Genomic DNA, 27893 nt, shown 5'->3' with positions numbered 1-27893 from the left:
AACAGCAAGCAAGAATTAGCTGCGTGCTTATAGCCAATCAAAATCAAGCTGGTGACACCAATGTATAATAATCGCTGTTCTTTTGCACGGGCCTGTTCGACGTTCACGACCGTTCCCCCCGTTGTCACTGAAATGTATGGCGAAATCTCTATAAGCTTAGTTCTATACGGAACAGCGTGGTTGTTTTTTTTTTTTTAAGAAAAATAACGATCATTTTTCCGCGGTAAACCATCGATCATTGTGTTTTCATTGTGTGGGATATTTAGATGGGAAGAGGGAAGAACTGGTCATAGTAAACAGTCCCGTGACGTCACAGAGCTGTTATCGACCAAGATGACGGCCATTTAAACTGAACCGTGTGAAGTGGGAAACTGGGGCTAGCGGTGGCGTGATGAATGTCTAGAAGAATGAAACAACAGTTGTTTAAAGGATGGATAACGCTATTTTAATAACAGAAGATTTTGAAATACATTTAAGAATAAATATCAACGCTAAAAGTACATGACGTTTCGGCGACGACATGTCACCATTATCAAATGCAAATTTTACATGGTACAGAACGATATTTATAGAAAAGAAAGTGTGAAACTAAATTACAATAAATGAGGCGTGGAAAACAGAAAAATGTGCATAACTAAGTAAACAGTTTCTCTGGAATGGAGTCCTTTTGAGTGTTCAGGGATGGTTTCTTTTTCCTAATTAGGAGCATCTCGTAAATTAGGCACTCAAACTTTCCGCGGCATTTCTTAAGGATGGCAAATTGGCTGTGAAGGTCGATCGGCTTTTGATTGTGTTGTTCCTGAAGATTTTTTACCAATTACGGAGTATCTGTGCTCCTCGATGCGCAGGTGAAGGTGGCGACTCGTGTAGCCAATATAATTCGCATCGCACGAATTACATTTATATTCATATACTACACTTTGTTGGTTTACTAGAGAGGGCTTCGTTTCCGTGAACTTCAATTCTTCAGAAATTTTCTTGCTTGTGAAGACTGGTGTTATTTCACGATCTATTTTCTTTCCTAGGTCACACAATTCTCTACGTACGTAGTCAGCCGATTTTTGATCTTTGAATGGCAAGGTGATGCGTACAGGTCATGTACTTTTAGCGTTGATATTTATTCTTAAATAACGCTATTTACCGGATAAATCGCTATCCAGTGGACAAGTCTTATCAAATCATACCAGGCTATACACTGGATAGTGATTTATCTGGTGAATAAAAGGGGCCAGAGCAAGATTGCACTGAGTGTGTATATTCCGCATATTTTGCGTGTAAAACATATAACTTCCCGACCCCCCCCCCCCAAAAAAAAAAAAAAATTGGCCACTACGAGTACAAAAACCGCTGTGTTGTAACAAAATTGCACTGTTTATACCGCAATGTTGCACTACTATGAGAAGCGGGCATTACTGAGTGTGATTGTTTTCTATGGCTTTGGTGCAAGAATATATAATAACTTCCTAGTCTTCCTATGTGACAGTCAGTTCTTTTTTCAGCTCCTTTGGCACTGCTGTGTGCATTCTCTTCTATTTTTATTCTTTATACGCATTTAATTGGACAACTAAACTCCTTAGCTTAGGTAACTGAACCGTCTTTCCAAATGGGGAAAAGGCTAAAGAAATACCTGTTCCACTATTGTCACAATAAGTCAACTTTGTTATTACTCGAAATTATCTCTGTCTCATTTCATTTTGTAGCTGTCACGCCACCACCTCCTCCTACATATAGTGTCCACTCTTTAGTGATAGCCTGCATACCGTGAAGAAGTCCGCCGGCTCCTGTTTAAAGGAAGGAAATTGATCTGCACATGCACACACAGAAAAGAATGTTAAAAAGAAAACTGCAAGCGGTTTAGCTGGAACAGAATATTCTTACCGCTTAACTTTACTACGTAGGTAAGTAAGTAACTTTATTTAGTGAGAGAAAACACACAGTCGTAGACTGGTAAACCTGTGGCCCTCACCTAAATTTCGGCCTGTGCCTCTCTCTGAGGTAAAACTTAGTCTTACAAAATAGGATTCGAACGGTCAACCTCTACACAGAGAAAAAGGGTGTCGTTCACAAGATAACGTCTAGTTTTAAGGCGCTCCTGCGTGGTAAACTTGCAAAACCCGAATGCCACATTCCGCGGTCTGGCTTCTACTGGCTTGGAATAACAAACACTCAAGTGTCCATTGTTCTTGGGAAGACTGGACATCTGGATATTTCGCCTTAAATATGGAATTGGTTGCTGGTCAATAAGCGTAATTATAACCTTCTTGTTAAAAGGCCAGGGCAATATGTCATCGTATTCACTTTTCATTAGACACACAAAAATCGACAGGTGGGTGTTCCATCCGTCATTTAACCCATTAGGATGGAATTCGATGCACATCTTGTATCCGTACGGGCCACTTTGGAATGGATCACTCAGATAATAAGTCTTTGTTCCGTGCTTTGCTTTCTGCAGGCAATCATCGAATTGGGTAAATTTCCAGATAAATTTGTTGCTAATATGCACTTCAGTGGACAGTTCTTGAGGGCATTGCTTATTTGACAGGCTGGTACCAAGATGTTCTTGCGATCTTTGTGTACCATATTCCATCATTTCAGGCAACTGTTTGGCCCCGAAAAACCGTCCCCGACATTCTGGAAGTCCTGTCGGCCTTGGAAGAGGGGGCGCCGTTGGCGTGACTAGTGAGGGCAATTTTAAGCTCCCTCTGTACCCGGATGGACCAGCTTGAAATTCGGCTCTGTAAGATGTGGCGGTTGCGCTGGGTTGCTCGAGCTCTTGAAGCTTTCGCTTTATATTTTCAATTTCGTCTTCTAAAGTTTGTGAGATTCTTTGAATATTTTCAATCACTCCATCGCGCCGTTCTTCTTCTCTCTGAATGCCAGATAAAACAGCTTCCATACGACCCATCTTTGCATCTGTCTTGATATGAAGCTGGCAAGTTTTTTTCATCGATTCCTCCAATTCGTCTAGTCTCACAATTTTATCGCTTATCGCATTATGCAGTTCGTCCAGGTTGTTGTGCGTGGTCACAACACCTTCCAGTTCTTCAAGCCTTTGATTTGTGATCAAGGATTCATTCTCCAGTATTTGTAGTTTTCCACACGCTATGTTTAAGTGAGCTTCCATGTTGACTTGTAAATGTCGCTCGAGGCGGTTCCTTGGAACCTTTGTGTTAAAAAAGGGAAAAAAAGTTATTACGTAGGTAAGTTAGATTCTTTCCAAAAGAGTATTACGTAGTACGTCGTGTCATACAGGTTCGCCTTTTTACCAATAATTTCTAACTTGGTGTTGTACACGTTTCAAGGCCTTAGGACACTTGGTCAATTCGTTCATGGATTGCTTCCGGCAAGTTGAAAGTAGCGCGGGCCCCTTGAATGCCAAAGAGGGCGCAAACGTTTAGACGTATAATGCTGTCATGTTTGCACATAAAGAAGAGGTTGTTGTTGGCACCCGATTTACCTAAGCAAAGCATTTGCTGATATACTCAAAATTAGAACACTGCGCAGGAGAGAGCATATGCTCTAGATCAAGAATAAATTAGCTTTAGGCACTTCTTTTATTTGCATTGCAATCAGTGATTTAATGTAGCACTGCTTCAAGTTCCAAACCTTGCGTTCTCTTCCTAAGCAACTTTAAATATTACAATTTGGAATAAAACTCGCTTTAAATTCACCTTAACTTGGCACCCAACATGTGCATATTTACAGTCTACTTCAGTAAGACCACAATCCCTCTCAAGATGAGCGTTCACCTGAAATACAAGTCGGTTAGAATATCGCGTGATTACGTTCAAAATGCTACTACATTCAGGCATCAACTAGCAAACCAGGGTCCTTAAATTTGGAATTCTCTCCCAATATCGATCACTAGCTCGACTAGCTTTTCTACTTTTAAGAAACAAAAAATGATTGAATTTTTAGTGAATTGATTCTGAATTGACCTAGCCGCACTTCCACAACTAAATTTCTAACAAATTGATAACTGAGGTGGCCTCCCCTATAAGCTTGGTGGTTTCCTGGAGGTTTCCTCGCCTTACCATAATTAGTACTTCTGTTACATTTTATTGTTTAAATGGATAATAAAATGATGATGATGATGATGATGATGATGATGATGAAAAAAACGCGCAAACTGATTGGCTACACACTACTGGTACGTTTTGAATAGCTAAAGCCTTGGTTGGAAACTCAGAATCTTTTTGGCTGTGTACTAACCAGTGACTGATAATTAACAAATAAAGATGCCTCGACTGTGCTCTGTTCTGTTGTAAAGCACGCAGGAAGCGGCGGTAGCACAAAAGAAGTGTAGGGGAAAACACGTCGCCGCTTCCTAAGTGCTTTACAGAACAGAGCACAGTATACAAATAAACCTGAAGCTGCTAATCTGAACAATGTACCGTACCTCGGCCTTGGGAATGTTGTTTTCACCGCATCTCTGAGGACAGCTACAGGGAAAACGTTGGCAGTTGTCGAAATGCTCCTGATCATGAAAGAAAACATCGAGAATAATAATAATAGAGACACTGTAGAGACACTGACTACAGCTAGATAAAGAACGACATGTAATTCTGTGTGTAAACAATTTATGCAGATAATAAACTATTACGAACGTGTGCGTGCATTGAACATTAATTTATGCATTTAAAGCTAATGTAAAATATAATGCTAATTTATGCACTGATTAGTAACATTAAAAACAAAACCGCCCTCGTATACGAGGTCCACTTAGTCCACATCTAGATAGACCTTTAGACCTGCAGAGACGTTTGCAAAGGAATGCAGCTAATAATGATAAAAGGATGAAACGCAAAATTAATACCTCTGCTTGACACCACACGTAGTTTGTCCCACAATGCTGGCAGGAAATTATTCTTCTGGCACATATTTCATTTAGATGACGTTGTAGCTCGCTTCTTAAAACTGCGAGGCCGCAATTGTTAGTGCATTGCACTCTCACAAAGAAACAACTTGCTTCGTGCCCCTAAAATAGAAAACAAAATCTTTTACATTTTTGTGGCGAGCTGACAACTAGTGACAAACAACCAAAATATTATATAACTAACAGCCAAATTTAATGTAGAAAAGAACACAATTTTTTTACAACAAATTGCCTTGGCTAAGCATGGAAAATGGCTCAAAATCAATAACTGCCCGTTAAACACACCTTAAATACTGAGTTTCATTTTTTCATTTTGTTTTTTGTACTTTAAAACAAATACCTTGCCATTTTAAATTAGTAGACATATATCGTTTATGCGAGAGTTTGCAGCTACTGACAAGACTGAAAGATTCTTGTCACAGTCAGGGTAGTAAGGCCGAGTATAATGTTAAATCCCAGGCAATAAGTTAAAGTTATTTTACCTCGACGTTCCTCAGTTCTCCAATCCACTGGCAGCCAGCGTTTTCATTTGGACACTTCACTTGATAGTCCAGAATTTTTCTTTCGCTTGCTTTATCAGGAAATATATCCTGCTAAAAAGGAAAACAATTTATTCAACATCAATGCCCGTGACGAAAATACCAAAATAAATATATTAATTTGATTTTTATAAGTGTAAACTAAGAATGCATTACTGTAACATCTGCAGATAGAGCTTCCCTGTCAATTGGACATTCTGGTATTCTGCAATAAAAAGGACAAATTTTCAGTTTTGTATTTCATATAATATATAAGTATTAACTAAAAAAAGAGTAGTACATGTAGGACAAAAAGGGAGCGATGAAATATGATTGACATGAAAAAATAGTTATATAGAGGGTCTATTCTAAGGGGTCATACAGTCCGCAAACCGCTATATTTCATTCTTCCTAGCTAGACCGCAAACAGCCGTTTGTTTTCTGCTAAAGACCGAAACAGCCATAATTTCTTAACCGTGAACCGCCAGCTTAATACGAATGTACCCGCGAACCGACACCAGCGAGAGTAGACCCTAATTGAAAAAAACACCAAGCGGAATCCGCTCCTTCACATACAATTTCACGAGTTTGCGATTTTTTAATTTGTGCTTTTAAGGGGTCTTTTAAGCTGCATGCGCAGCCACTAATTATATTAGCAATTACATATTGATTTCTTATCGAAAAATAAGTCTTTTACAATAGCAGTGTGAACTGTCGATTTGGATTTCATTTCATCCCCAATAAAACGGGTACGTAGGTCGTGACTAATAGTCACTTTTGACTTCATCCATCTGTAACTAATATAACTTCCCGGGTATAACTTGCTTGGTGAATCTTTCGCTCTAGAGGGATTCTTGTATTAAATACCTTATTACATGAACTTTTTGCGACACGTTTATATCTAGCGATTTCGGAGGTCATATATTTTCGCGAAATAATTATGTCGTATCCAAAATCACTTCAATTTCGCGATTTTAGCAACGTTTCGGGTTTCGTTTTAGTGCGCTGGACTCGTGACCGAGTGATCGCGAAATTTAAGTGTCACGTGACGTCTTTAAGGTATCTACTAGTCCGCTTTGACAGCTGCGCTAACTTAGATTTTTATTCATGTATTCTATTTAAAGACTACTTCCGCCTTGACTCCTGATTGCATGCAAAATCGAGCCTATGCAAACCGTAACCATAGTAACATTGTCTTCAATATTGGTTGGGAAGAGAAACCGGCATAAACCGTTGTAGGACTACATGAGAGCCCGAATGTCCCGGGGAACAGAAATTGCTTATGTGAAAAGCATATAAGTTTCGTTCCCCCGATTATTCCTAGTGTATATGTTTGCTTGCTTGCTTGTTTGTTAATAATTTGTTAATATTTCGTTATTTCAAGAAGTCATAGTGGTGATTACTATTGTGTACTATTTTTAGGCACTATTTTCACGAATTGCTGAAACACTAGTGCTGTTTTGCAGCAAAACATTACGTCATCCCCCGCAATGTGCCGAAAAAGCATTACACTACCTTTCAGTCATCTCTATAATTGGGAAAAGTGACTGTAATTGCTCGTGTCACTGGGCGAAGTGGGAGAAGTAATCAATATTCGTGACTGCGCAACTGCGAGGATACCCTCGACTGACTCGAGCCCGTTAATCCAGCTGTCAGACCTTTCATCGCAAAACTGAAAGTTACTTTGCCCAGATTCTGCTCTTCGCACTTCAAGCATCCCAAATCAATCTAAATAAAAGTGCACACACTTTCAATGATGATTTCCAGTTATATCTTGCAAGGTATCTTACATAAAAGCTGGCGCAAACTGCTGGTTATGTCCGAATACTGTCCCCGTCTTCTCGGAATTTCACACTATTAATACCGTAGTTCAAACGTTACCTTTTCATAGACTCCTCCAGGCAGAAGCGGCAAAATCGGTGGCCACATTTCGTCTGAACGGGTTCCTTCATTGGGCTGGTGCATATCGGGCAAGTGTCTTCTTCAGAAACTTCGGAAACAAATGTGTAGTCGTAACCAGACATTGTGGAATTCTTAATCAAAAGGGCAAAATTATTTCCTGCTTTGCATTCACTGTATGCCAACGATTCGTTTCATTGTCGATGATTAAACAAGTCCCAAACGTTTTCGTATAAGGGCGGAATGAAGGCTGATGCAATACTCGAATTCCTAAAGAAAAGCCAAGGGCACAGTTGCGAAGGATACAAGTTTGGGATAGGAACTGATTTGGGTAATGCGTGATGTGTAACAGTATAAGACAAGTGATATGTATATCCGAAGTGACATGTTTGACCCCTTGGCTGACACAGTCGGCTGACTCTGAAGGGCCCGTATAAAGCTAATTAAAGAAACTTTGCCGAAAAAACACACACACAAAAGTGCACGCGACAAGACCGAAAGTTTATATGGGTAGAAGAAGAGAGCTACTAGTCCTACTATACTGCACGTGCTGAATCATGAATACTAACGAGATATAACATGGCAAACTCGAATTTGCGCTTTTTCTTTCTCTTCAGATATGTGGAATCAAGGTATTTTAAGCCACGACGAATTTTCAGGCCCTGTCCACACTAATTCGGGTAAATCTGAAATCGCATCTTTTTTCTTCGGATAGGCCAACCGTCCACACTGAAACGGCGTTTTCGGCCACCGAAAACTGAGCTTTTTAAAAACGCTCTCCAGAGTGGAGAAATTTGAAAACGCACTAGTGTGGACGGCGAAAACAGCCGAAAACGGTGCTTTTTATTGTTTTAAAATTTACCCGGATAAATGTGGACGGAAAAAAAAAATCCTATACGCGGGTTTTTAAATCAGGCTCCTTTTTCAAATTTAAGGCCCTGTTCACACTCTGTCCCAACGGGCTTTTAAAAACGCTACAGGAAGCGATCGTTTTCAAATTAGAACCGGGTAAATCTGAAAACGCATCTTTCAATTTCTCCGTTTTCAATTTAGGCCAACCGTCCACAATGAAACGGCGTTTTCGGTCACCGAAAACGGAACTTTTCGAAAAAGATCTCCAAAGTAGAGAAATTTGAAAACGCAGTAGTGTGGACGGCGAATACGGAGCTTTTTGAAAACGTTGACGTCAAATAGCCATGTGATCTCTGGCAAAACAAAAGGCTTACTTATCTTACATACCCTGTGCATGTGTTGCAATGCTGCGTGCGATGAAGCGTATCGTTTTCAAATTTTCCCGGATTAATGTGGACGGAAAACAATTAATTCTATACAGCGTTTTCAAGTTTGCGGCAGTAAAAGTATAGTTACAGAAAAAGGCCCCCCGAGAGGAAAAACCCAAACTCTTCAAGTACAAAAATACAAACTTATACATTTCCTCTATATAGGCCAATATGCCCCCCCCCCCCCCTCCCCGTTTACTTAATTGCGCGCCAAAATGCCAATGATCATCAATCAATCTTGCTCCTTTTTAGTGAATCTGTTTTATTGTTGTCCAGTAATTTATATTGAGGAGGCAAAAGTTCAGTTTTCTAAACATACTTCAAGCGTCTTTTGTAAAATCTTAACAATGCGTGGTAGAAACAAAATGTCACACTTAAATGACTATTTTCTATGTAACGTAAGATCTCTACGCAGACTTTGCGTGTTTATAAATAGCTGTAAAACGTGATTGTCTCGGACGCTTGGGTTCTACTGCATAGAAAATATAAAGTGAAAGAGATAGTGGACAATTACAAGCAAATAGCAAAATATTTTGTTCTTTATTTCCCACTTAAATAGACTAAAGAAACAGAAACTAAGCCTAGATATATGCTAGGTTAAAACAAGTTCAGCTAATAAAATTATAATTTAAACCAATATATTAACTATTATTAGTTATTAGTAGTAATTACATGTATCTCTTAATTTACATTATTTAGTTTTTTGATGATGGTTATACTTAAATAAAAAATAATTATAGCTGTCCGGTAATTGTTATGTTCATATATATTGTTAATCACATATAATAAAATATTTTAAATTTATATGTTCCAAAAAATGTATATGTTTCAAAAAATATTATGATCTAATTCATAAATAAGAATAACAAAAATGCAATATAGCTGTATCATAGAAGTTGTTATGTTCATATATATTATTAATCACATATAATAAAATATTTAAAATTCATATGTTCCAAAAAATGTATATGTTCCAAAAAAGTATTATGATCTAATTCATAAATAAGAATAACAACGATGTAATATAACTGTATCATAGAAAGAAGTGCATGCTCTTTTTGTGGTTATTGAATTATAAAGAGTAGTGACCAGCAGCTTTATGCCGGTGATGGAATAACAAAGTATGCATCTAATTACAGTTTCTCTAGATTGAAAAAGTGTTATCCAACATACTTCCCCAATTTCAAAAAATTAACCCCAACAAAAAAACCCCACAAAAAACCCGTATCTAATTTTAATATTAAAACAACTTGAACAACATAGAAAATGCTGCTCACCTTTGAGTACTGTAATTTTTTGAAGTAATCTCATAAGTTTGCCTACACAAGTGAATTCAGCATGTCCACTTCCAAATGGATAAAGATTGTATCATCTACAATATAACGCCTGGTGTTAAGAATTTCATGTGATACAAATTTAGGACACCCAAATCCTGTATTTGGTTTATCAGAAGGCCTTTTAAAGGTATTTTGAGACAGGTGTGTAGCAATCGCTGGAGGCAGAATAAACTGAACATTTCTCCTCTCATCAGGATCTGCTTGCTGATCAATAAGTGTAAATGTTACCTCCAGTTTGAAAGGCCAGGGCAATATGGCATCATATTCTCCTTGGACAAGATTGGCGTAAACTGACAAATGTGTGTGTTCTCCCAGCCCAGCTCCATTTGGGTAGACTGTCATCTGCATCTTGTAACCTTGCGCCCCAGTGCTAAATGGTGGGCTGGTGTAAAATTTCTTCCCACCATACTTGGCTAAATCCATGTGTTTTGTAAAGTGGTCCAGCTTCCACATGAACTTAGGTTTCAAACGTTTCTTTAGCTCCTGCACTGTACCACAAGCGAGATTCAAGTGGACTTCCATTTTATCTTTTAGATGTCTTGACAAGGCTTTCCGTGCAACCTATAGACAAACCAGAACATTATATTAACCATTATAAGATAAATTGACAAAATCTATTCAACATAGGGTTGAAATAATTTATAAAAACAAGATTTACTAAGCCATCCTGAAAAACCTCGTTATTGCATTCACATTTCAGCCCAGGCTAAAAAGTGGGCTTGGGAATGCATAGTGATGCTGTTTGCAACGAAAAAACAAAATGGGGGCTATGAGAAGTTTCAGTTTAAATCCAGGCTGAACTTCGCCATGTTATCAGAACAAAATTCCAGCCTGCCCCGCAATTTGCCATGTAATCGGCCCTTTAGTAAACAACACATTCTGCAGATCTTAGCTGTCACTGCACGCATTGCAGGCCTACAATGTTGAAAAAATATCTCTGAGCACACTGTGGGCCAATGATGATAGCTATGTATTCTTTAGTTTTGTTGCTTTCTGAAAAATGCTATTTTTATGAGAATTTACTTTCCTTACCTTCTCCTTGCAGCCAACATGAACATAACTGCAATCCAACTTTGTCAGAGGACAGTCGTTTTCAATGTGACAATTCAGCTAATACATTGTACAAGATTAAGATATGATTAAAAGAAGACCGAGCTGTAGGGGAGAAAAATAGGAGGAAGGGGGTATAGATCACATACACAAAAATAAATTACAGCCCTTTCACAAGTCACAAAAATATAACATTGGCATTACACATGCTTCACGGAATGTGTTGTTCCAGAAAATATCCATACCCCTCCCACGGGGCTTTTTGGTTTGAATCCCCCACCCCCTCTGGAATTCCATTCGCCCCATACTTTCCTTTAAAAATTTGCTTTTGGCCCCCAACCCGTCGGAATTTCCAATGATCTTCCATGGGGTGGGTATGGATATTTTCTGACTGCATGCACAACATAAAAGAGAACATATCGATCAGAGAATTGCGATTCCAACTCTTATGAAAATCACAATTTACGAGGAAAAAATAACTAAAAATTTCACATTTCACATGAAATGAAAAAGGCTGATCATGGGTTGTGAAAATGCCCTTACCACCCTCATATTGGTAGTAATACCAAAGCTAAGTTGGTTTCTGGATTAAAAGAGAACTCTACATGCACATGACTGAATAGTGAAGCTCTGACCCCTTGAATAATAAAATTGTGCAGTGTTTCTGGGTAACACAGTTTTACTCTCGCAGTGCTTCTCTTAACCTCAATGTATGGGGTTGTCACAAAGTGCAAGGCAGTGAGGTGTGAATCCATTCCGATTAGCCTAAATAGCACTTAGGTTAGCCTAAATGGCACTCCAGTTAGCCTTAGCCTTAGTTAGTCTTTTTATTTGGAGTAGGGATTTAGCCTCACATGTTCACATTCGTCGTTGCCATGCCTTGCACGCCTCACTGCCTCAAACATTTTTAAGCCTCAATGTATAAATGGGTACTGGTTTCTTTAAAGGGCAAATTGAGATATAATACTCGGGGGTGGGGGTAGCTTAACTACAGCTGTACATCCCATCCCGTACAGAAGTGATAGTTAAGTTACTGTATGCTCTGATGAATGGACCACGAGATGTGTTCTTGGGCAAGACACTTTTACCCTTATAGTGCCTCTCTCCACCCAGGTGTATACTGGGTACCGGCGACAAAATGCTGGGGGGGTACCCTGTGATGGACTAGCATCCCATTCAGGGGGGAGCAGAAATATTCCTAGCTGCTAATAATGCTGCAGAAACCGGGACAAGCTCTAGCAAGTAAAGGCCACTTAGCTCGAAGCTTCCCCTAGTGTTTGAGACTTGCTTGTTGTGCTATTTTTGTTTTTGTTTTTGTTCATTAGAAAATAACAGCTGAACAAGAAGAGCTACATGTATCCTGACAACCTTGTACACACAACCATTACAGTCTAGTGGGGATTGAGGAGTGGGGATGGTGCAGTGGTGAGAGCGCTCGCCTCCCACCAATGTGGCCCGGGTTCGATTCCGGCCCGGTGTCATGTGGGTTGAGTTTGTTGTTGGTTCTCGTCCTTGCTCCGAGGGTTTTTCTCCGGGTTCTCCGGTTTTCCTCCCTCCACAAAAACCAACACTTCCAAATTCCAATTCGATTGGGAATACACGGCCCCACAAGCTTATAGCTTTATTATCCTTACCATGTCTAAATAAAAGTAATTTATTTAAAAAAATTTACACAGATTTCTAACTGTCAGAGTGTAAAGTGCATTTACAATGTATAACAGTATGTAAAAACGTACCTCCTCCCGAGGGATGTTGTTTTTACCACATTTTTGTGGACAGCTGCATGGGTATCTCTTACAGAAGTCAATATGTTTCTGGAAAGAAAACACAAATTACAGTGTAACTTACCACACATTATCATACTTCCCATGTTCAATCAAGATGCCTGCTGTACAGTTACCGTAAAAACCCGCAGATAAGCTGCACCTTTTTCCAAAAATCCTCACTCGAACTCGAGGGTCCGGCTTATCTGCGGGTGTTTACGGTACTAGTTCCCAGTGCTTTTAATTCAAAGACAGCCAACAAAAAGCATTTGCTACTTTTCTCTTCTTCTTCTTCTTCGTCCGTAAAAATCCCACATGTTGATCAACTTAGAACAGTAATCATTATTAACACTCAGCCAACACCAGCTTTATGTCAAATCATCACACTGAGCAGCCAGCCCTAGCCTTTACCACAAACTCTGTAGCTGAAGAAACTGAAGTTGAAGTGATTAGAAGGTAGTGATTCTAGATCTTCCATATATTAAAACAAAACAGGGGTGGATTTAGGGTTAGAGTGCAGGGGTGCAGCACCCCCCCCCCCCCCCCCCCCCCTCCTGCCCAGAGATGACCTGCGGCTTTCTAATACAACTGGTATTCTACAAAGTCTATTAATTATAAGCCAGCCATTCCCTAGTACTTAGTGCACTGACCGCGTCTTAAGAAAAATCATGGATCCTCCATGATAACAATAACATTTCCGGCAGGTTTCTTTTACAGGTCACAGGTCACGGGTCACAGATCACAGGTCACAATTTTTTACTGCACATGATACCGCTAAGTGAACAACAGTTAAACTTACCGAAGCGTTTTTAAAATTGGTTTTGTTAGCAGATTGAATAATACAATATTCAAATGAGCCGGATTTTGATAATAAACAAATGTTGATTGGACTTATGAACAAAAGCCTTGCCATACATTCATAGGAAACAGGTAGATTGTGATATCAAAATACACGTGGCACTTAAATTCCGCCCTAAAAGTCAACAAAGTTGGTCACCCGACTTCGCTTGTCAAATCAAGTAGGTGAACTCCTGAGCGTTTTGCAGTGGCGTTTTCCATCAACAGCAATGGGCCAACAAAATTGGAAGAAGATTAAGCTTTAAAAGTAGTGTGATCGACTATTTTTTAATAACGTGATGAACAAGAAATGGATTCATAGCTGGAAGTGTGATTTGTTTTGAAGGACTGTGAGGCGTTGCGCTCGAGTGATCATATTGAACTGGTGAAAAAATAATAATTTTATTCCATCACAACTCTTTAAACTGTTTTTTAACTGGCACAGATTAAACCCTAGTGCGTCCGGCTATCAAAAAGGACTCTGCTTTGCTGACCGTCGCAATAAAACACAAAAAGAAAAAATAAAACAGATTATTTCAGTGAACTGTTAAGTCTTTCTGAGTACACTGCTTCATTTCAAATGTAATTTTTTCTGTAAAAAAAAAAAATCTTTAAATGTCTTTGCTGTTTAAAAATTAGATTTGAAATTAAAATCAATGACAGGATAAAATTAATTTACTCGGCGGATAAAACCCTTAGGAATGCGATAGTTGACGTTGTCTTTTCGTGCCCAAATCAAGTGTCACGTGTATCTTTGGTGTTGCACTCTACCTGTTTCCTTTGTATGTATGGCTTGGCTTTTGTTTATTAATCCAATCAACATTCGTTTATTAAATCCAGGCTCATTTGAAATATTGGATTATCCATTTCACGAATGGATTATTCAAACTGCTAACGAAACCAATTTTAAAAATGCTTCGGTAAGTTTAACTTAAGTTGTTCACTTAGCGGTATCATGTGCAGTAAATAATTGTGACCCCTGACCTGTGACCTGTGACCTGTGACCTGTAAAAGAAACCTGCCATAACATTTCAAGGGAAACCTCATAGAATAAAGAAATACCGGTAGCTTAGATACTGAAAAACGTAATGAAAAACAACAAAAATGCTGATACTGATAATTTTACGGGTAATCAGCTTCTCTGTGTGTCAACGCTTTAGGCTGAGCAGTGGGTGGGGGATTGTCATCCTATGTACAGGCTTGACTGAAACCTGAAACTATGCAAGATAAGAATATCTACAGTGTAGGTACTGGGTAAGGCGTTGTAAACAGGGTAAAAGCCATCTTAAAAATAGCCACAGGAGTGGGGGAATCCCCTCTTGCTCGTCTCAGGGTCAAACCTGGGGAAAAACCAATGATATATGTACTAACATGTACCTGGACACCACGGAGTTCTCCAATCCATTGGCAACCAGTTTTATCATTTGGACACTTCACTTTCAAATCTAAAATTGACCTTTCAATGGCCAGGTCAGGATATATCTCCTACAGAATTCAAACATCAGCAGGAATTAACAAAGGACTATAGTAATAAAAATAACTAATTTCAACATAATGCCTTTAAATCAATGGTCAGAAATACTTTAATCGAACATGAACATAAACATACCCTGAGATGATATAGATGTACAAGCACAAGTACAATTTTACCTCATTAACATGTACATGATTGCATTACTACCTACATATAGTCCTTCAGGGGGGTTGGGTACTTGACCAATGTTTAGGTATAGGGGTACCACTGGGGATTTGAAACCCTGACCCTGTTTAGGACAATAAAAACTTAAAATACCTACCCTGTGTAGGACAATATACACCCCCTATTTTAAGACCCTATTTAGGACAACAGACAACATCAACAATTATTGAAATTGTGTCCCATACACGATGTTCGACACATTGAAATGCAAACACCGTTTTTTACATTGCCTTCCAATGTCAAAACTCAACTAAAGTCTTCCAGTCACTAGAACAGGTTCAGGCGGCCCTGATTGGGACACAGGAGCTTAAAATTATATACTCGGTTCAGGGCCGGAAAAGAGTCAAAAAACAAAACCATATCCAGTGGCAGGTCCCGGTATAGGCCATATAGGGAAGTGCCCCCTTCCCCCCACCCCTGGCATGTAGCATGACTTAATGAGTTTCACTTAGGAGTTAGGACTCCCCTGCAAGGTGTCCTTGGCAATGATTTTGTTGGTACTCAAAACTGCTGGGTGAGGAGAAGCAAAGTAAACTATCTTGTCCAAGAAATTATGTTAGAGTCCATGACCTTTTCCAGCCTGAATCTGGACAACTTGATCCAACTAGCAATAATGTATTACCGGTATTAGACAAAATTAATGTGCCTGTTTTAATCAGATTTATAATAGACTGAAGTAAACAGTTTCAGATCTAGACTCATCCCCGAAGACCCAGGGACAGTTAGTAGGGCAAAACAAATGAATAAACCGGGGAGAAATCGTCGCTACGATTTCTGCCCGGTTTATTCCTTTGTTTTCGCCCCACTAACTACCCCTGGGTCTCTGAGGATGTTTCAGACTTTGTACCATGACTACAGTTAAACCAAAACCAAGATAAAATAAGGAGTATGTTTGTTCACTTGTCTGTTTATTTATGCAGATGAGAAGGCGATACCCTAAACCTTAAGGGCGTTCGCGCTAATTGTTTATGCGCATCCCTACTGCGCACGTAATTTATGTCGCAACGCCATGCCACGCCATACTTTGAGCGCGCGCGCTGAGTAAAACTTCTAAGAACATATAGGGCGAGTTGCCTTTCCGCTAGCTTCGCTGCATTCTCTCTTAAATGGTCGGTGACCCCTACTTTTTTCTTAACGGATCACTTTTGTTAACTAATATCTACGTTTTGCGAGAAAATGAAAAAAATCTATCGAGTGGAAGTTTGATTTTTTTGTCACACTGACGGTTTAAATTCCACTTTTTGGGCTTTCCTTTTTGCTGTACGACAGTTTCAAATGCGTTTTTTCAGGGTTAAGTACAAAGATGAAAACTAGGAAATTACGCAACACGCACTTCTACAAAATGTGTCTAAGATCGTTAGCCTCCATTTACTCATCTTCGATATTTTTAACTATAAACCCTGTAAATCTGCTGTTACGTGCGCAAGTTTTCAAAATCAGGTAGTTTCCACATGCTTTTTCTCTGAAACGAAGTCGGTGACCCAACTTTTTTTTGCATTTCTGACACAAGTAACTATTATCTACTGCAGCAAAAAATTAAAGAAATCTATCGAGTAGAAATTTTTGGCGCTAACGTCCTTAAGAGCCAGGCATGCCTTTCTGTGTGACTTCATAATATAGTACCAGAAGATCAAATTATATTTTGATGTAGCACTTACCCCTGTCAGTCGAGGATCAAGTGGATGCCGGTCAATGGGACATTCTCGATTTCTAATGAAGAAATTCAATAATTAATAAGTCAAATTCTGCCTTGTGGACATCACATTATTAGACACCAGCTGAGGTTATTATGGACAAGAGTTCTGGTCCCATTAAATAAAAGTCACTGGAATGACTCTCATTATTGGGGACTTTGGGTATTGTATTATGAATACAAAGTTAGCGAGAGTTGACAGTAACAACTCCCTTGTGAAAAGGGTGTGATGCTTGTCATCATATCCTTTATTACTGATTCAGTTTCACTTTGGGTGTTCAGGACAGAATTATAATTAACATCACAAGTCTCATTTAAGGTTGCATGTAAAGAAATAAAAATGTTTACCTGCGAACAGGCTCCCGAGTGGGGTTTACGTGAGCAAAGCGAGCAGGGCCTGAGGGGGGACCCTGCTCTTTCGCGAGCGCAGGGAGCAGAAACTCCACTCAGGAGCCTGTTCACATGCTATAAAAATGTTGTCATGATACTGTGTTGGCTGTCTTGACTGATAAGCTAAGGATGGAAAATGGTATCTTGTAGGGGTCAAAGCCACACCCAGATTAGTTTGTTGAGGCCAGGTTAAATTCAAGTTTTCCAACAAGCATGGGTACTCCCCAACTCGGGAAATACTTAAATACTCAATCCCGCCTCGTGGACACCTTACTATTATGGATCCCCTGTTGTTATTGAAAGGAGTTCAGTTCCTAGAGAATTATAAGTACTGACAACTGAGAATTCCTGCTATCATCAACTTTGGCTTTTATATTACGGACACCAAACTGTGGCTCGGAAGGTGTCCCTTAAGTGGGAGTTTATTATATGCTTGTAAATGCTCCTGCAACCACAGACAAAAGAGTACACATGATCCGACAAAAGTAACTGGGAAGGTTGTAAAACTATACCTGGTTGCAGTGAGTTAATTCAAATCTTAGCAAACACCTGCACCCCCTTTCTATTTTAGGATACCCCAATCTCCCCCGCTCTCCCCTGTCAATGTTGGAACTTGTGTGAGTGATAAGATTGCTATTAGCTCAACATTGAATAGGGGAGGGGAGGGGAAAACAAAAATGCAAAGACTTTGTCCGTGGTTGAAGGCTCTCGTGCTGTCTCGCCCATCACTCATCTATTATTTTGTTCACTGTAGATAGTCATGTGTTCTTAACTTTTTCTTTGATCCTACGTATACTAGATCCTGGCATTCAGACAGATTTCAAAGCGATAACTACGTACTAAGCATCACAGAAACCGACCACATGAACCAGATCACAAGAAATCGGCAAGAACATCGCCATATTACTTGTTTTCCTGCTTACTCTTTCCCACCCCGGGTCTTTAAAGCAGGTTTTCCCGTAGGATTCACATAAACAAGCCAATATAAGCTTAAGTTTAAATACCAACAAACAATGCGAACAAAAGATTAATTAAATGTTACCCTTTCATGGACTGTTCCAAGCAGTGTTTGCAGAATCTGTGTCCACATTTCGTCTGCACCGGTTCGCGCATAGCGGAATCACAGATCGGACATGAGTATTCTCGCGGGATTTCACAGACAAACGCGTATTCGAAACCAGGCATGGTAAAACTGCAGACCGTGATGTATCTATAACAGCCAAAAGAGGCTTGAAGAAATCAACACAAATTTGCCACCAAGAATTCCGACAGAAGCGCAAAGCGAAGCTAAATCAGATTGAGCGGGAACACAATTATTGGCTTCCCGCGATCCTCTTCAAATATTAGAAACCCGTGCAGCGATTGGCCAACTGGAAGAGACTCGAATTACGTGCGTGACATAACACTGTCGTGACAGTCACGATCGAGGCTGGCGTTTTTCTTGCCTTTACTGATTCTTTACAGATCCCTTTACCTTCTTTCACATGCCCAGTTAAAACCCTATTCTGCAAGTGATGTGTGTAGGATAGCCACATATAAGTCGAGAATACAAGAGACCATTTAGTCATGTTTAGTCTAAACCGGTCTAAGAACAAAATGCGAAGGGAAAGTGGATTTTCACGAAACCCATTTTTGACGAATTTTAACAAGGATTAACAATAACAATTAAAATCCAAAATCCCACTCATTTGGATAGAGTACAGGAAATTTATTTAAGTCACGCGAAAACTTCTGATTCACATGTCGATTGGTTAAGGACTAACTAACAGCAGTATCATGTTTCATGTGGAACGTTTGATCACGCAATCTAGAAACACTTCAGGTCTGCTGATTCGATCGAGTGAAAGTGCAAAGAATGTAAATTAAAATGGCGGCGGGCGGAAATGTGCCTGAACTAGGCGGGTATGATTACGAGTTCACTAATAGAGTTCCCGAGGATTGGGAATGTCTAGTGTGTCATTTAGCGATGAAGGATCCTGTTCAGATTGTAGGATGTGGACACAGACTTTGCAGTATATGCATGGAATCTCTGTTGAGGTAATGATATCCATTGTGCTTCAACCACTGATACCGGACTGATATGATCATACACGCTGTATATGAATTATACTGACCGGCAGCGATCTGAGTGATATCGGTGTTTATTTGCTTGAAACATAAACAGACACATAGTTATAGAATTGGTAGTTGATTGATTATATTATCGCTCGCTTGTGTTGCGTTAACATAATCGTAAATGCACAGTGCGATTAGAATAAAAGCATGTTTCATGTTCAAATGTTAATGAGCAACAGGTCTGCTCCGGTTTACAAGCATTTGTATTTGTTATATTTTAGTTTGCTTCAAATATGGCATTATTTATGTTTGACTTCAAGGGTGGTAAACCCGGGAATAATTCAACAGTATATCCTACAAGAAAAGCGATGGGCGGATATTTCATGATCATGTTATTTTTATGTAAATTTTTCTTTGTTCAGGCGTCCTTCACCGACATGCCCAGCAGACAGGCAGCCTTTGTCACGTGAGAAGGTATTTAATCACGCTTGCGTAACTCACACGGTCACGCAAACTCGTGTAGCGACGAAATGATCTAGTTTATAGTAACACTTTGTAACGTGATGTCTGACTTTGTATTGTTAAAAGACTCAAAAGGCAATGAATATTATAGGCGCCGATATAAGGGGTAGGCCTAGAAAGCCAGCTGTGGACAGGCTTTGCCAAATTAAAGCGGCGAAGGGAATGGGGCATTCCCCGCACGGTTTGTACGTTTTTGCAAATGAGAGCCATTGTCAACCCCAGCGGGGGGGGGGGGGGGGGTGGAGGGTGGGTACTCCGGCTTGTAAATGACGGGGATGATCGAATGGAGGCAAAACTCAGGACCCCAAAAAAATCCCTAAGTCTTCCGACAAATTACTTGTCAAATTACTCCTAAATTGCCATGAGGGGCAATAATATAACACAAAGAAAACCATAAAAAAATTGAACGCTCGTGTTTGTTTATTCATCATACCATAAATACGTCAAGGCACTTAAGTTCGTTTTTAACACACAAATCAAATCACAATTTCAAACTCAAACAAAAAAATCCTTCTATCCGCCCCGTCATTTACGAGCCGAAGTACCCCCCCCCCCCGGTTGTCAAATTGAGGGTGCACGTGCAAAAGGGTTTTTTTAATCCCGCTTACCGTCATTAATTTTTGTTTTAAGTCTAACATGCATCCTCCACCAGTACAGTCAGAACCCTCGAGCTCATCATCACATTCAGCATTGTGCAGTGACAGGATTTGCATACAGTGTTTTGCTGTTTTCATCCCCCTTCCCGAGAAATCCTTCTATGTCTTTAATGCTTTTCTGCATCCCGCCCCCAAAACCCGTTTCGGAACCGCTAATAACTCGTATAAAAACTATTTCAGCGTAAAACAGCTCGTTTTAAACAGTCATGCTTAGTAGTTCCTTTTTTTAAAAAAAATTCTTCCTCGCACTGTTTTTGTTTTTATAATGGCAGATATTTCCAGACGCCGCTTGTCATCGCAAAATTCTGGATCTCACCGTGAAGTGTTCATATTTTGGATGTTCATGGATAGGAGAACTGCGCTCCGTGCAGGTATTTCATGTTTGCCTTTAATAGAAGAAGATAATAATAAAAGATGAAAGCATCTGTCCAATACAACAACAATAAATCTCGACGTATAAAGTGGTTCGCTAATTTACTTGTGCATTTGCCCGTAAATTGCTACCTTATTCTTACTAATTTTCGCGAGTACTAATTTTCGCGATTTTCGCGGTTTCAAAATAATCGCGAAATTTAGTACGCGCGAAAAAAACATTGCGCGAAATTTAAACACGCGAAAATTAATACCATATTATATCCGATTACTGTTTCGAGCTTGTAAATCTGGTTCAAAACCTCTTTAATACAGTCACTAAAGTTTCCATTTGCAGGCTCCTTGTAGTTACATTGAGCCAGACCTTTGTGTATTTCCAGTGGTTCCTTAGTCTTTGACAACTGATCCATACAACACTGACAAAATCGCGAAATTTAATACACTTTTTCTCTAATTTTTCTTGAAATCGAGAAAAATAATACTCGCAAAATTCGCCTCTCGAATTTTCGCGAAATTAAGTACGCGCGAAAATTAGTAAGAATAAGGTACCACATTAAAATTCTACCGACTCCGTTTCAGGAGAACGAGACCTGGGGAACTTCGTACCCGGATCTTTGTTCAGCTTGGCGTTATCAGCATGAATTTTTTTTCGAGTTTAATGGGAATGTAAGGCATATTGCAGGATATGAATTGAACACGTGATAGAGGAGTTTTCAATTGAGTGTCGTAAAACCAAAACCAAAGTAATCACTCTGGCCAATCACAAAGAAGACAGACAATCCAGTAAACCAATCAAAACGCGAGGCAAATACATGTAAGAGGGTCTGAATGGGGTTAACCGATCAGCGACAAAGGGCGAAAATAATTACCGACTACCGACAAAACGAGGAAAAAATTACCGATTAGCGACAAATAAATTTTAACCGACAACCGACATGTTATACGGACGTTTGTATTCAGAAAGAACAGCATTTTGAATTTATGTCTAGCTTAGGAAATGTCTAGTTCAGAAGTAACCACACCAATACAAACTTAAGTCAATTATAAAGTTTCTTGTCACCTTTTCGAGCAGCAGCGGAGGTTCATTTGTAGAACAGTGGCTGGTAATCGAGACCACAAGGCGTCCCGCTGTGGTATCCCGCTGTGGCCATCGTAGCCGGGTTCCGGTGGGAAAAAAATCTCATAAAGGTGTTTAACATCTAACGGAGTTTTTTAGGGCTAAAGGAGCAGGCGCATTATTTGGCATTGGTGGGTTCTCGCTGAAGTTATTTCGCCTGGCGAAAACGCTTACGGGAAAAATGCGAAAATTTGCAATTGTAACGGATGGGCAGTGGCTGCTTGAGCTTCCAAATTTAATATCGGATGAAAGCAGCAGTGAGCTCAACGGTAAGTGTGGAACGTTCTATTAGCCGTATTAGTTTTAGTGTGCAGCGAAGTTAAATGTTTCACATGTAGTTCTGTAGTTAAGTATTAAGCTCAAACATTAACGTGGTTAACCTTTGGTTCCACGTTTTTTATTTGCTGTTTTGTTGAACGGAATGTTTATATACACCGTCCATTTTTCAGGAAAGCAAAAATTGAAAAGAAAATTCCCTTACAAATAGAAGCGAGTAAAAGAGTTTATAAACATCTTTCTGTTTTATTGGTAAATGAATAACACTGCCTTTAAATTTATTCTTTTCTGAGAACGGTCCAAATTTCAGTTTCGCTCGATGTGTAAGTAATATTTGACGAGCATTTGCTGATGCAAACTTATTTTATCGGAACTAGACGAACACGTTGCTTACAAAAACAGAGTTAACGAGGTTTAAGTGCAACCAAATGATGAATTATTACAAATTTTCATATCATCTAGAGTTTAAAGTCTTAAAACTGCGTAAATTAAATAACAAATATTATAATTAACTTGCACTTTTAATCATTAACTGAGATTTACCGACAACCGACAAAGGTCGAAACTTTTTACCGACAACCGACAAAGTAAGGAATTTTTAACCGACTACCGACATGTGGACCCCCCCCCCATTCAGACCCTCATGTAGCTGGCACGTAGCGCGGGAAAACGTGCTCGAGCGCGTCATGATTGGTTTTGGTTTTACTTCTGATTGGCTGAGAAAGTGGCGCGATGGTTTTAAACCAATTACAAAGCGTTGTAATGCAAAACCAATGCAAACGCAAATTACTTTCGACACTCAAGTGAAAACCGCTCTAATTAACATTGGTTTACTTACAAACTCATTGCTATTCACATGGAAGCCAACATTCTCGCTCTTGGAGTCCTCTTGGAGCCGCTTGTCTCTGAACGAGCGGGCCCTTTGCACAAGAAAAAAAGCACCGGCTGACTAAGAGGGGCAGGTGGCTCTGGGAGCGAGAATGGGATGCTAAAGGCTAAAAATGAAGACAAACTGAGACGAAAACAGTAAACCAATGGAATACATCGGACAACCTGAATCGTTTAGAATAGTCCGGGTCCCTGATTAATACTATCGGGTTCTTTGCTCTCGTAGCATTTAAATACTTGTTACTCTCTGCGATTCGACAGTGGCCAAGTCCGCATTTTATGATGTTATTGCTCAGGGTTGAGTTGTTCAAAGCAAGATAAAGAACAAAAGATAAGATAAAGATAAGCGTGAATTTTTATTTCTTGTTTTTAACACTTCATTTAGCTGAGTTGGTTTTTCTGGTTTTGACGTGGGCTAATCTCAAACTCCGCAAAAAATTAAAAAAGTTATGCAAAAGAAAATAAACCCTCGATCACTGTTTAATCCTGGTTCCAAACAACCTGGCCCAGATTTTTCACTGCTTGGCTTATGATAGCGTTTACTTTTATGTTTTTTCGTTTTCAGAAACACCAGTCAGGATGTCTCTTCAAAGTAGTCAAGTGTCCAAATTCAGGCTGTACTGAGAAACTCACCAAGCAAGACCTGAAGATTCATGTGACATTTGAATGTTCTTGGAGGAAAGTTAACTGCGAATATTGTCAAACATCATTCATCAAGAATCAGAAACAGGTTTGTGAGCATTCACCGGTTATATAACCGAAAACAGTAAGTGTTACTACGGACGACAACTAGTGCGTGAGTGAATCAGTGTTAGCGTGTATTAGCGTTACTAAAGCAGGAGTGAGATCATGTCTCTTGACAGATCATATATACCATATTTATTCGATTAGGTGCCCAGCCTCAAATAAGCACCCACCCTGAAAGTAGGAAAAGTTAATAAGCGCCCGGCCTCGAATAAGCGCCCACATCCCACCCCTTCCCCCAAAAGAAAACAGAAGTGCTCAAGGGGGGTATTGATTAGTGCACAATGAGATTGAAATTGACTAGGTACTACTAAGATACTCCCCCGAAGACAAAGTTTTCTTAGTCAGATTTCCCAGAAAAAACTTTTGATGCAAAATAAACTTACTACTTGCTGAAAATGGTGCCTCGAATAAGCGCCACCTCGAAAAAGCGCTCCCTCTTAAGGTCCAAAAATTTAATAAGCGCTCAGGGCTTGTTAGAAGGGGGTAGATCAGAAGTTCTTCTGATAATTATGTAAAGTGGCTACTTCTCCTTGTAATCTTGGTCTGAGCAAATTGAAAATCCCTTTCAAGTTTTTTATTGCTTTTTACGTTTGCCAGTTTGTGCATCAAGTTTTCATAATTACCTTCTCTCGATTTTCTTCAGAAACATTTTGGTGTTTGTCAAAAGTTTCCTGTTCAGTGTACTAACAAGTGTGGTTTGAGAGATATTCCACGAGAAAAGGTTTGTCTTACAATAGATACTACTTGTACCTCATTCAGTAGGTAGAACACCTTCCATTTGTGCGGTAAAAAAAATATTTTTTGGAATAATACAATCCAGTGTAACGATCCCTTGGTGTAAGGAATCCAGAAGAATACTCACTAGGAAGGGGTTTGGCGAACTTCTTGCTCCAATCAGGCAATGAGAATTGGGAGGCTCTACTCTTAGCCCCTCGACTCCTAGGTCTTCGCCAGCAGACTCAAGCGTGTCAGATTTTAAGGAAAGAATTGTACCCTTTCCAACTCTCTAGCCCGTGTAATTGGTTGTCATTATTTTTGTTTTCAGCTTGATGTTCATGTTCGTGATGTATGCCCTGCAACTGAAGTTCAATGTGAATACAAGAACTTAGGATGTGAAGCAGTGGTATGAACTTTTTAGCTTGATCGTACATTAAAGTGCCAATGAAGTAAAAATTAATTAATGCTTATTTGAAAGACTTTTACAAATAAAGAAGAATGGCATTTACCGTTTTGAAAGATCTTCTTTCGTTTAGGAGATATTCACGTTTTTGTGTTATGCAAATGAGGAAAGTGATGACGTCACAAATTGTTCCAGTAAAAGATAGATCACAAAATCAAGGATATCTCTCAAAATATAAAGGTGATATTTCTGAAACTTGGCATCAGTAGTGACCTTCCTTAAAGGTGCAAGATGGCTCATACTATGATGTAACCATGGCAACACTCTTGGTTCCAGGCTCTTTCTGTCATGAACCAAATATCTCACTTTAAAAATGTTCTTATCACAAGCGTGAGCTTTTGAAATGGTAGTCCGGTTAATCTTCGACAGGCACTTTTTCTGTTCAGAGGAGGCTAAGCATTAGAAATGTTTACGAACATAAAAGTTTCATTAGCATGTTTCAATGATAATCTTGGCGTTTTTATCCCTTACTTGTTGTGGTATTCAAAGATATATTCTCTGTTTACAGCTTCCAAGATCAGATATCAAATCTCACACTGAATCTCAAGTTGAACACCATTTGAACTTAGCCATCCGCGGTCTTGAGGTAACTCACCATCAACTTCGTGCTCTGGTCAGTCTGGTTAAGGATCAGTCCCAAAAGATTGAGCGACTGGAGAAGGACATGACCGAAGTAAAGGAGCAGTCACAGCAAATAGAAAGAATTAAGGAGGACGTTTCCACATGCAAGGAACAATCGCAACAGATAGGAAGGCTAGAGGAAGATGTAGCCAAGTTTAAGCAACAATCACAGCATATAGAAAGGCTGGAGAATTTGTGCGAGAACTATGCCCCGTTTGTATGGAAGATTCCAAACTTCCAAGCCGTTTATGACAGGGCAGTGTCAGGGGAACAAGAAGTGATACTGAGTGAACCGTTTTATTTGTCCAAAAACGGGTACAAACTGAGGATGAAAATGATGCCAAATGGCGGCAGTACATCGGACCTTGTCGCGCACAGTCTTCTTAAAGGAAAGTTCTTATCGCTGTTTATTAAAGTTATCCCCGGTGAATACGATTCTATATTACCATGGCCTTTTACAGAAAAGATACGAGTAACATTGATTGATCAATATACGCGCAAGGACATGAGGGAAAACATATCGTTTGTTATTGACTTCAGCAAGGACGAATGGCCACGCCCTCTCATTGAAAAAGACAATGGATTTGGCTACCGTGAATTCGTGGAACAAAACATTTTACGATCAAGAGCTTATGTCAAAAATGATAGCATTTTCGTCATGGCCAGCAGAGAATACCGAACATAAAAAGAGAATTATTAAAACTAAGCAACTGCCATTTAAAGCATATGTGATTGATAGAAAAAGTTGTATCTGTGAAATTCGGCCTCCTCGTTGAATAACGGATCAGAAGCTGTTGGCTTATTTCTTTTTCGCAGAATGTCAAACTTCCCTGGGGGAGGGAGAACTGAAAGGAACCGGTATGCTCGTCGAGACACCCCTAACCGGCGAATTAAACGGTACGATTTTGCCTACGATTATCGCATGCGACATGCTTACGCCAAGACTACAACACGAATCACGTCGTGTTTACGAGTTACCACATCCTTACGACAGACTCGCTTGTGTAAATGGTCCTAAGTCATGTCGTAGGCCTGTCGCAAGCTTGTCGCATGCGAGAAAGTCGTACCGTGTAAATCAGCCCTAAAGGAGACTAATCTGGGCGTGGCTCAAGCTGTTTAGGACCCCCTAAAAGACACCATTTTGCATGCTTGGTCGGACTAGACCACCAACAGTCCAACACAGCTGTCTGACGGCGTTTTCTTTTCACCTTGTATAAGCGAGACTTTTGTTGGCTAAAAATATTTGGCGTATTGTCCTGAGAGAACCCTAAGCGAGACGACGAACATCCGGCCCTTGTTCTCCTCTCCCTTGAGTCAAATTTGGTAAGATGGAGGCGAACATGGTCTTCAAAGGTTCCCGTTCGCGTGGGGGTAAGCAAAAGAAAAAGCCAAGCCCCGGGACACTGTGTGTATAATTATTGTACGTCAAGGACTTGTTATGAAAACACGAATGAATGATCAAGAATGCCAATGATGAACAAAAGTAATTTTATATCTAGTCAGTCGTAACTTTATAACCAGATCAAAACTTTTACTTTCCTTTTTTTAAGAAACGATTAAAATTTGCTGCAACTTCTCTTTGTCATGTTTTTTGTATTAATAGGGAACACTTGTAACCGCTTATGCTCTATCCCTAGGCCAGTTTAAAAAAGTATAAATGCTCTGCCCTTAGATTTAGAATTTCGAGGTATTCTGTCCATTACAAGGCCAGGAAAAAGAGGGAGCAAGCAAGCGTTGCTTGAACATCACGACAAACCGTGTATTTGCAGCCAGGCCTCACAAAACTGCACGAAAAATAACATTAAAAGGTTGTAGAAATCTGTCACCAAAACTGTAAAAGACATCAAAAATGTTGAAAACATAGACCGTGTAGCTAGTCGAACAGAGCGCGCGCAAAACAATATATTTTTAAAGATTGGGCAAATTCCTCCCCTCTCCTACTTCTCGTCTGTCTGTAAATCGCATTAGCACACCGACTTCAAAATGCAAATGGCTTCCTCGATCAACACGAAATAATTGTGTTGTCAGTACTGTGAAGCTCGGACGGAAAGTTTGTCCACAACATCTTTTTCCGGGTGCTCGTGACTTCAAGTCACGCTATCAGCCATAGCTTGCGT

General features: G+C 39.7%; 3 protein-coding genes across 4 annotated transcripts in view; 1 reads left to right on the top strand and 2 right to left on the bottom strand.

Moving 5' to 3' along the window:
- Positions 1-1518: 1518 nt before the first annotated feature.
- Positions 1519-8100, bottom strand: LOC144634803 (TNF receptor-associated factor 5-like). Of its 2 annotated transcripts, none has more exons than XM_078493837.1 (7): positions 7276-8100; positions 5572-5620; positions 5359-5466; positions 4817-4978; positions 4400-4477; positions 3672-3749; positions 1519-3163 (listed from the first exon to the last, which is right to left on the bottom strand). In XM_078493837.1, exons 1-7 carry the CDS (start codon positions 7416-7418, stop codon positions 2009-2011), a joined length of 1773 nt encoding a protein of 590 aa, XP_078349963.1. In that variant the 5' UTR covers positions 7419-8100; the 3' UTR covers positions 1519-2008. The 2 variants fall into 2 exon arrangements, with proteins under 2 accessions (XP_078349963.1, XP_078349962.1); XM_078493836.1 differs by having other exon boundaries at positions 5359-5469; positions 7276-8099.
- Positions 8101-9872: 1772 nt separating this feature from the next.
- LOC144635229 (TNF receptor-associated factor 4-like) lies at positions 9873-18946 on the bottom strand. The gene is made up of 6 exons (XM_078494319.1): positions 18385-18946; positions 16918-16969; positions 14938-15045; positions 12697-12774; positions 10943-11020; positions 9873-10471 (listed from the first exon to the last, which is right to left on the bottom strand). Exons 1-6 carry the CDS (start codon positions 18525-18527, stop codon positions 9893-9895), a joined length of 1038 nt encoding a protein of 345 aa, XP_078350445.1. The 5' UTR covers positions 18528-18946; the 3' UTR covers positions 9873-9892.
- Positions 18947-19092: 146 nt separating this feature from the next.
- The window catches only part of LOC144635185 (TNF receptor-associated factor 5-like), a 32294-nt gene continuing 23493 nt past the window's right edge, over positions 19093-27893 (top strand). The window contains exons 1-5 of the mRNA XM_078494264.1: positions 19093-19379; positions 19820-19871; positions 20848-20946; positions 23794-23958; positions 24619-24696. Of these exons, the coding sequence (XP_078350390.1) occupies positions 19210-19379; positions 19820-19871; positions 20848-20946; positions 23794-23958; positions 24619-24696 (564 nt within the window). The 5' untranslated portion in view covers positions 19093-19209. The remainder of the gene's footprint in view (positions 19380-19819; positions 19872-20847; positions 20947-23793; positions 23959-24618; positions 24697-27893) is intronic.

The sequence above is a fragment of the Oculina patagonica genome, chromosome 13 (assembly GCF_052425735.1).
Source record: "Oculina patagonica isolate OP01 chromosome 13, crgOcupat, whole genome shotgun sequence".
NCBI classification, from domain to species: domain Eukaryota; kingdom Metazoa; phylum Cnidaria; class Anthozoa; order Scleractinia; family Oculinidae; genus Oculina; species Oculina patagonica.
Note: the sequence above shows the minus strand (reverse complement) of the source record. Positions and strands in the feature narration are given on the sequence as shown.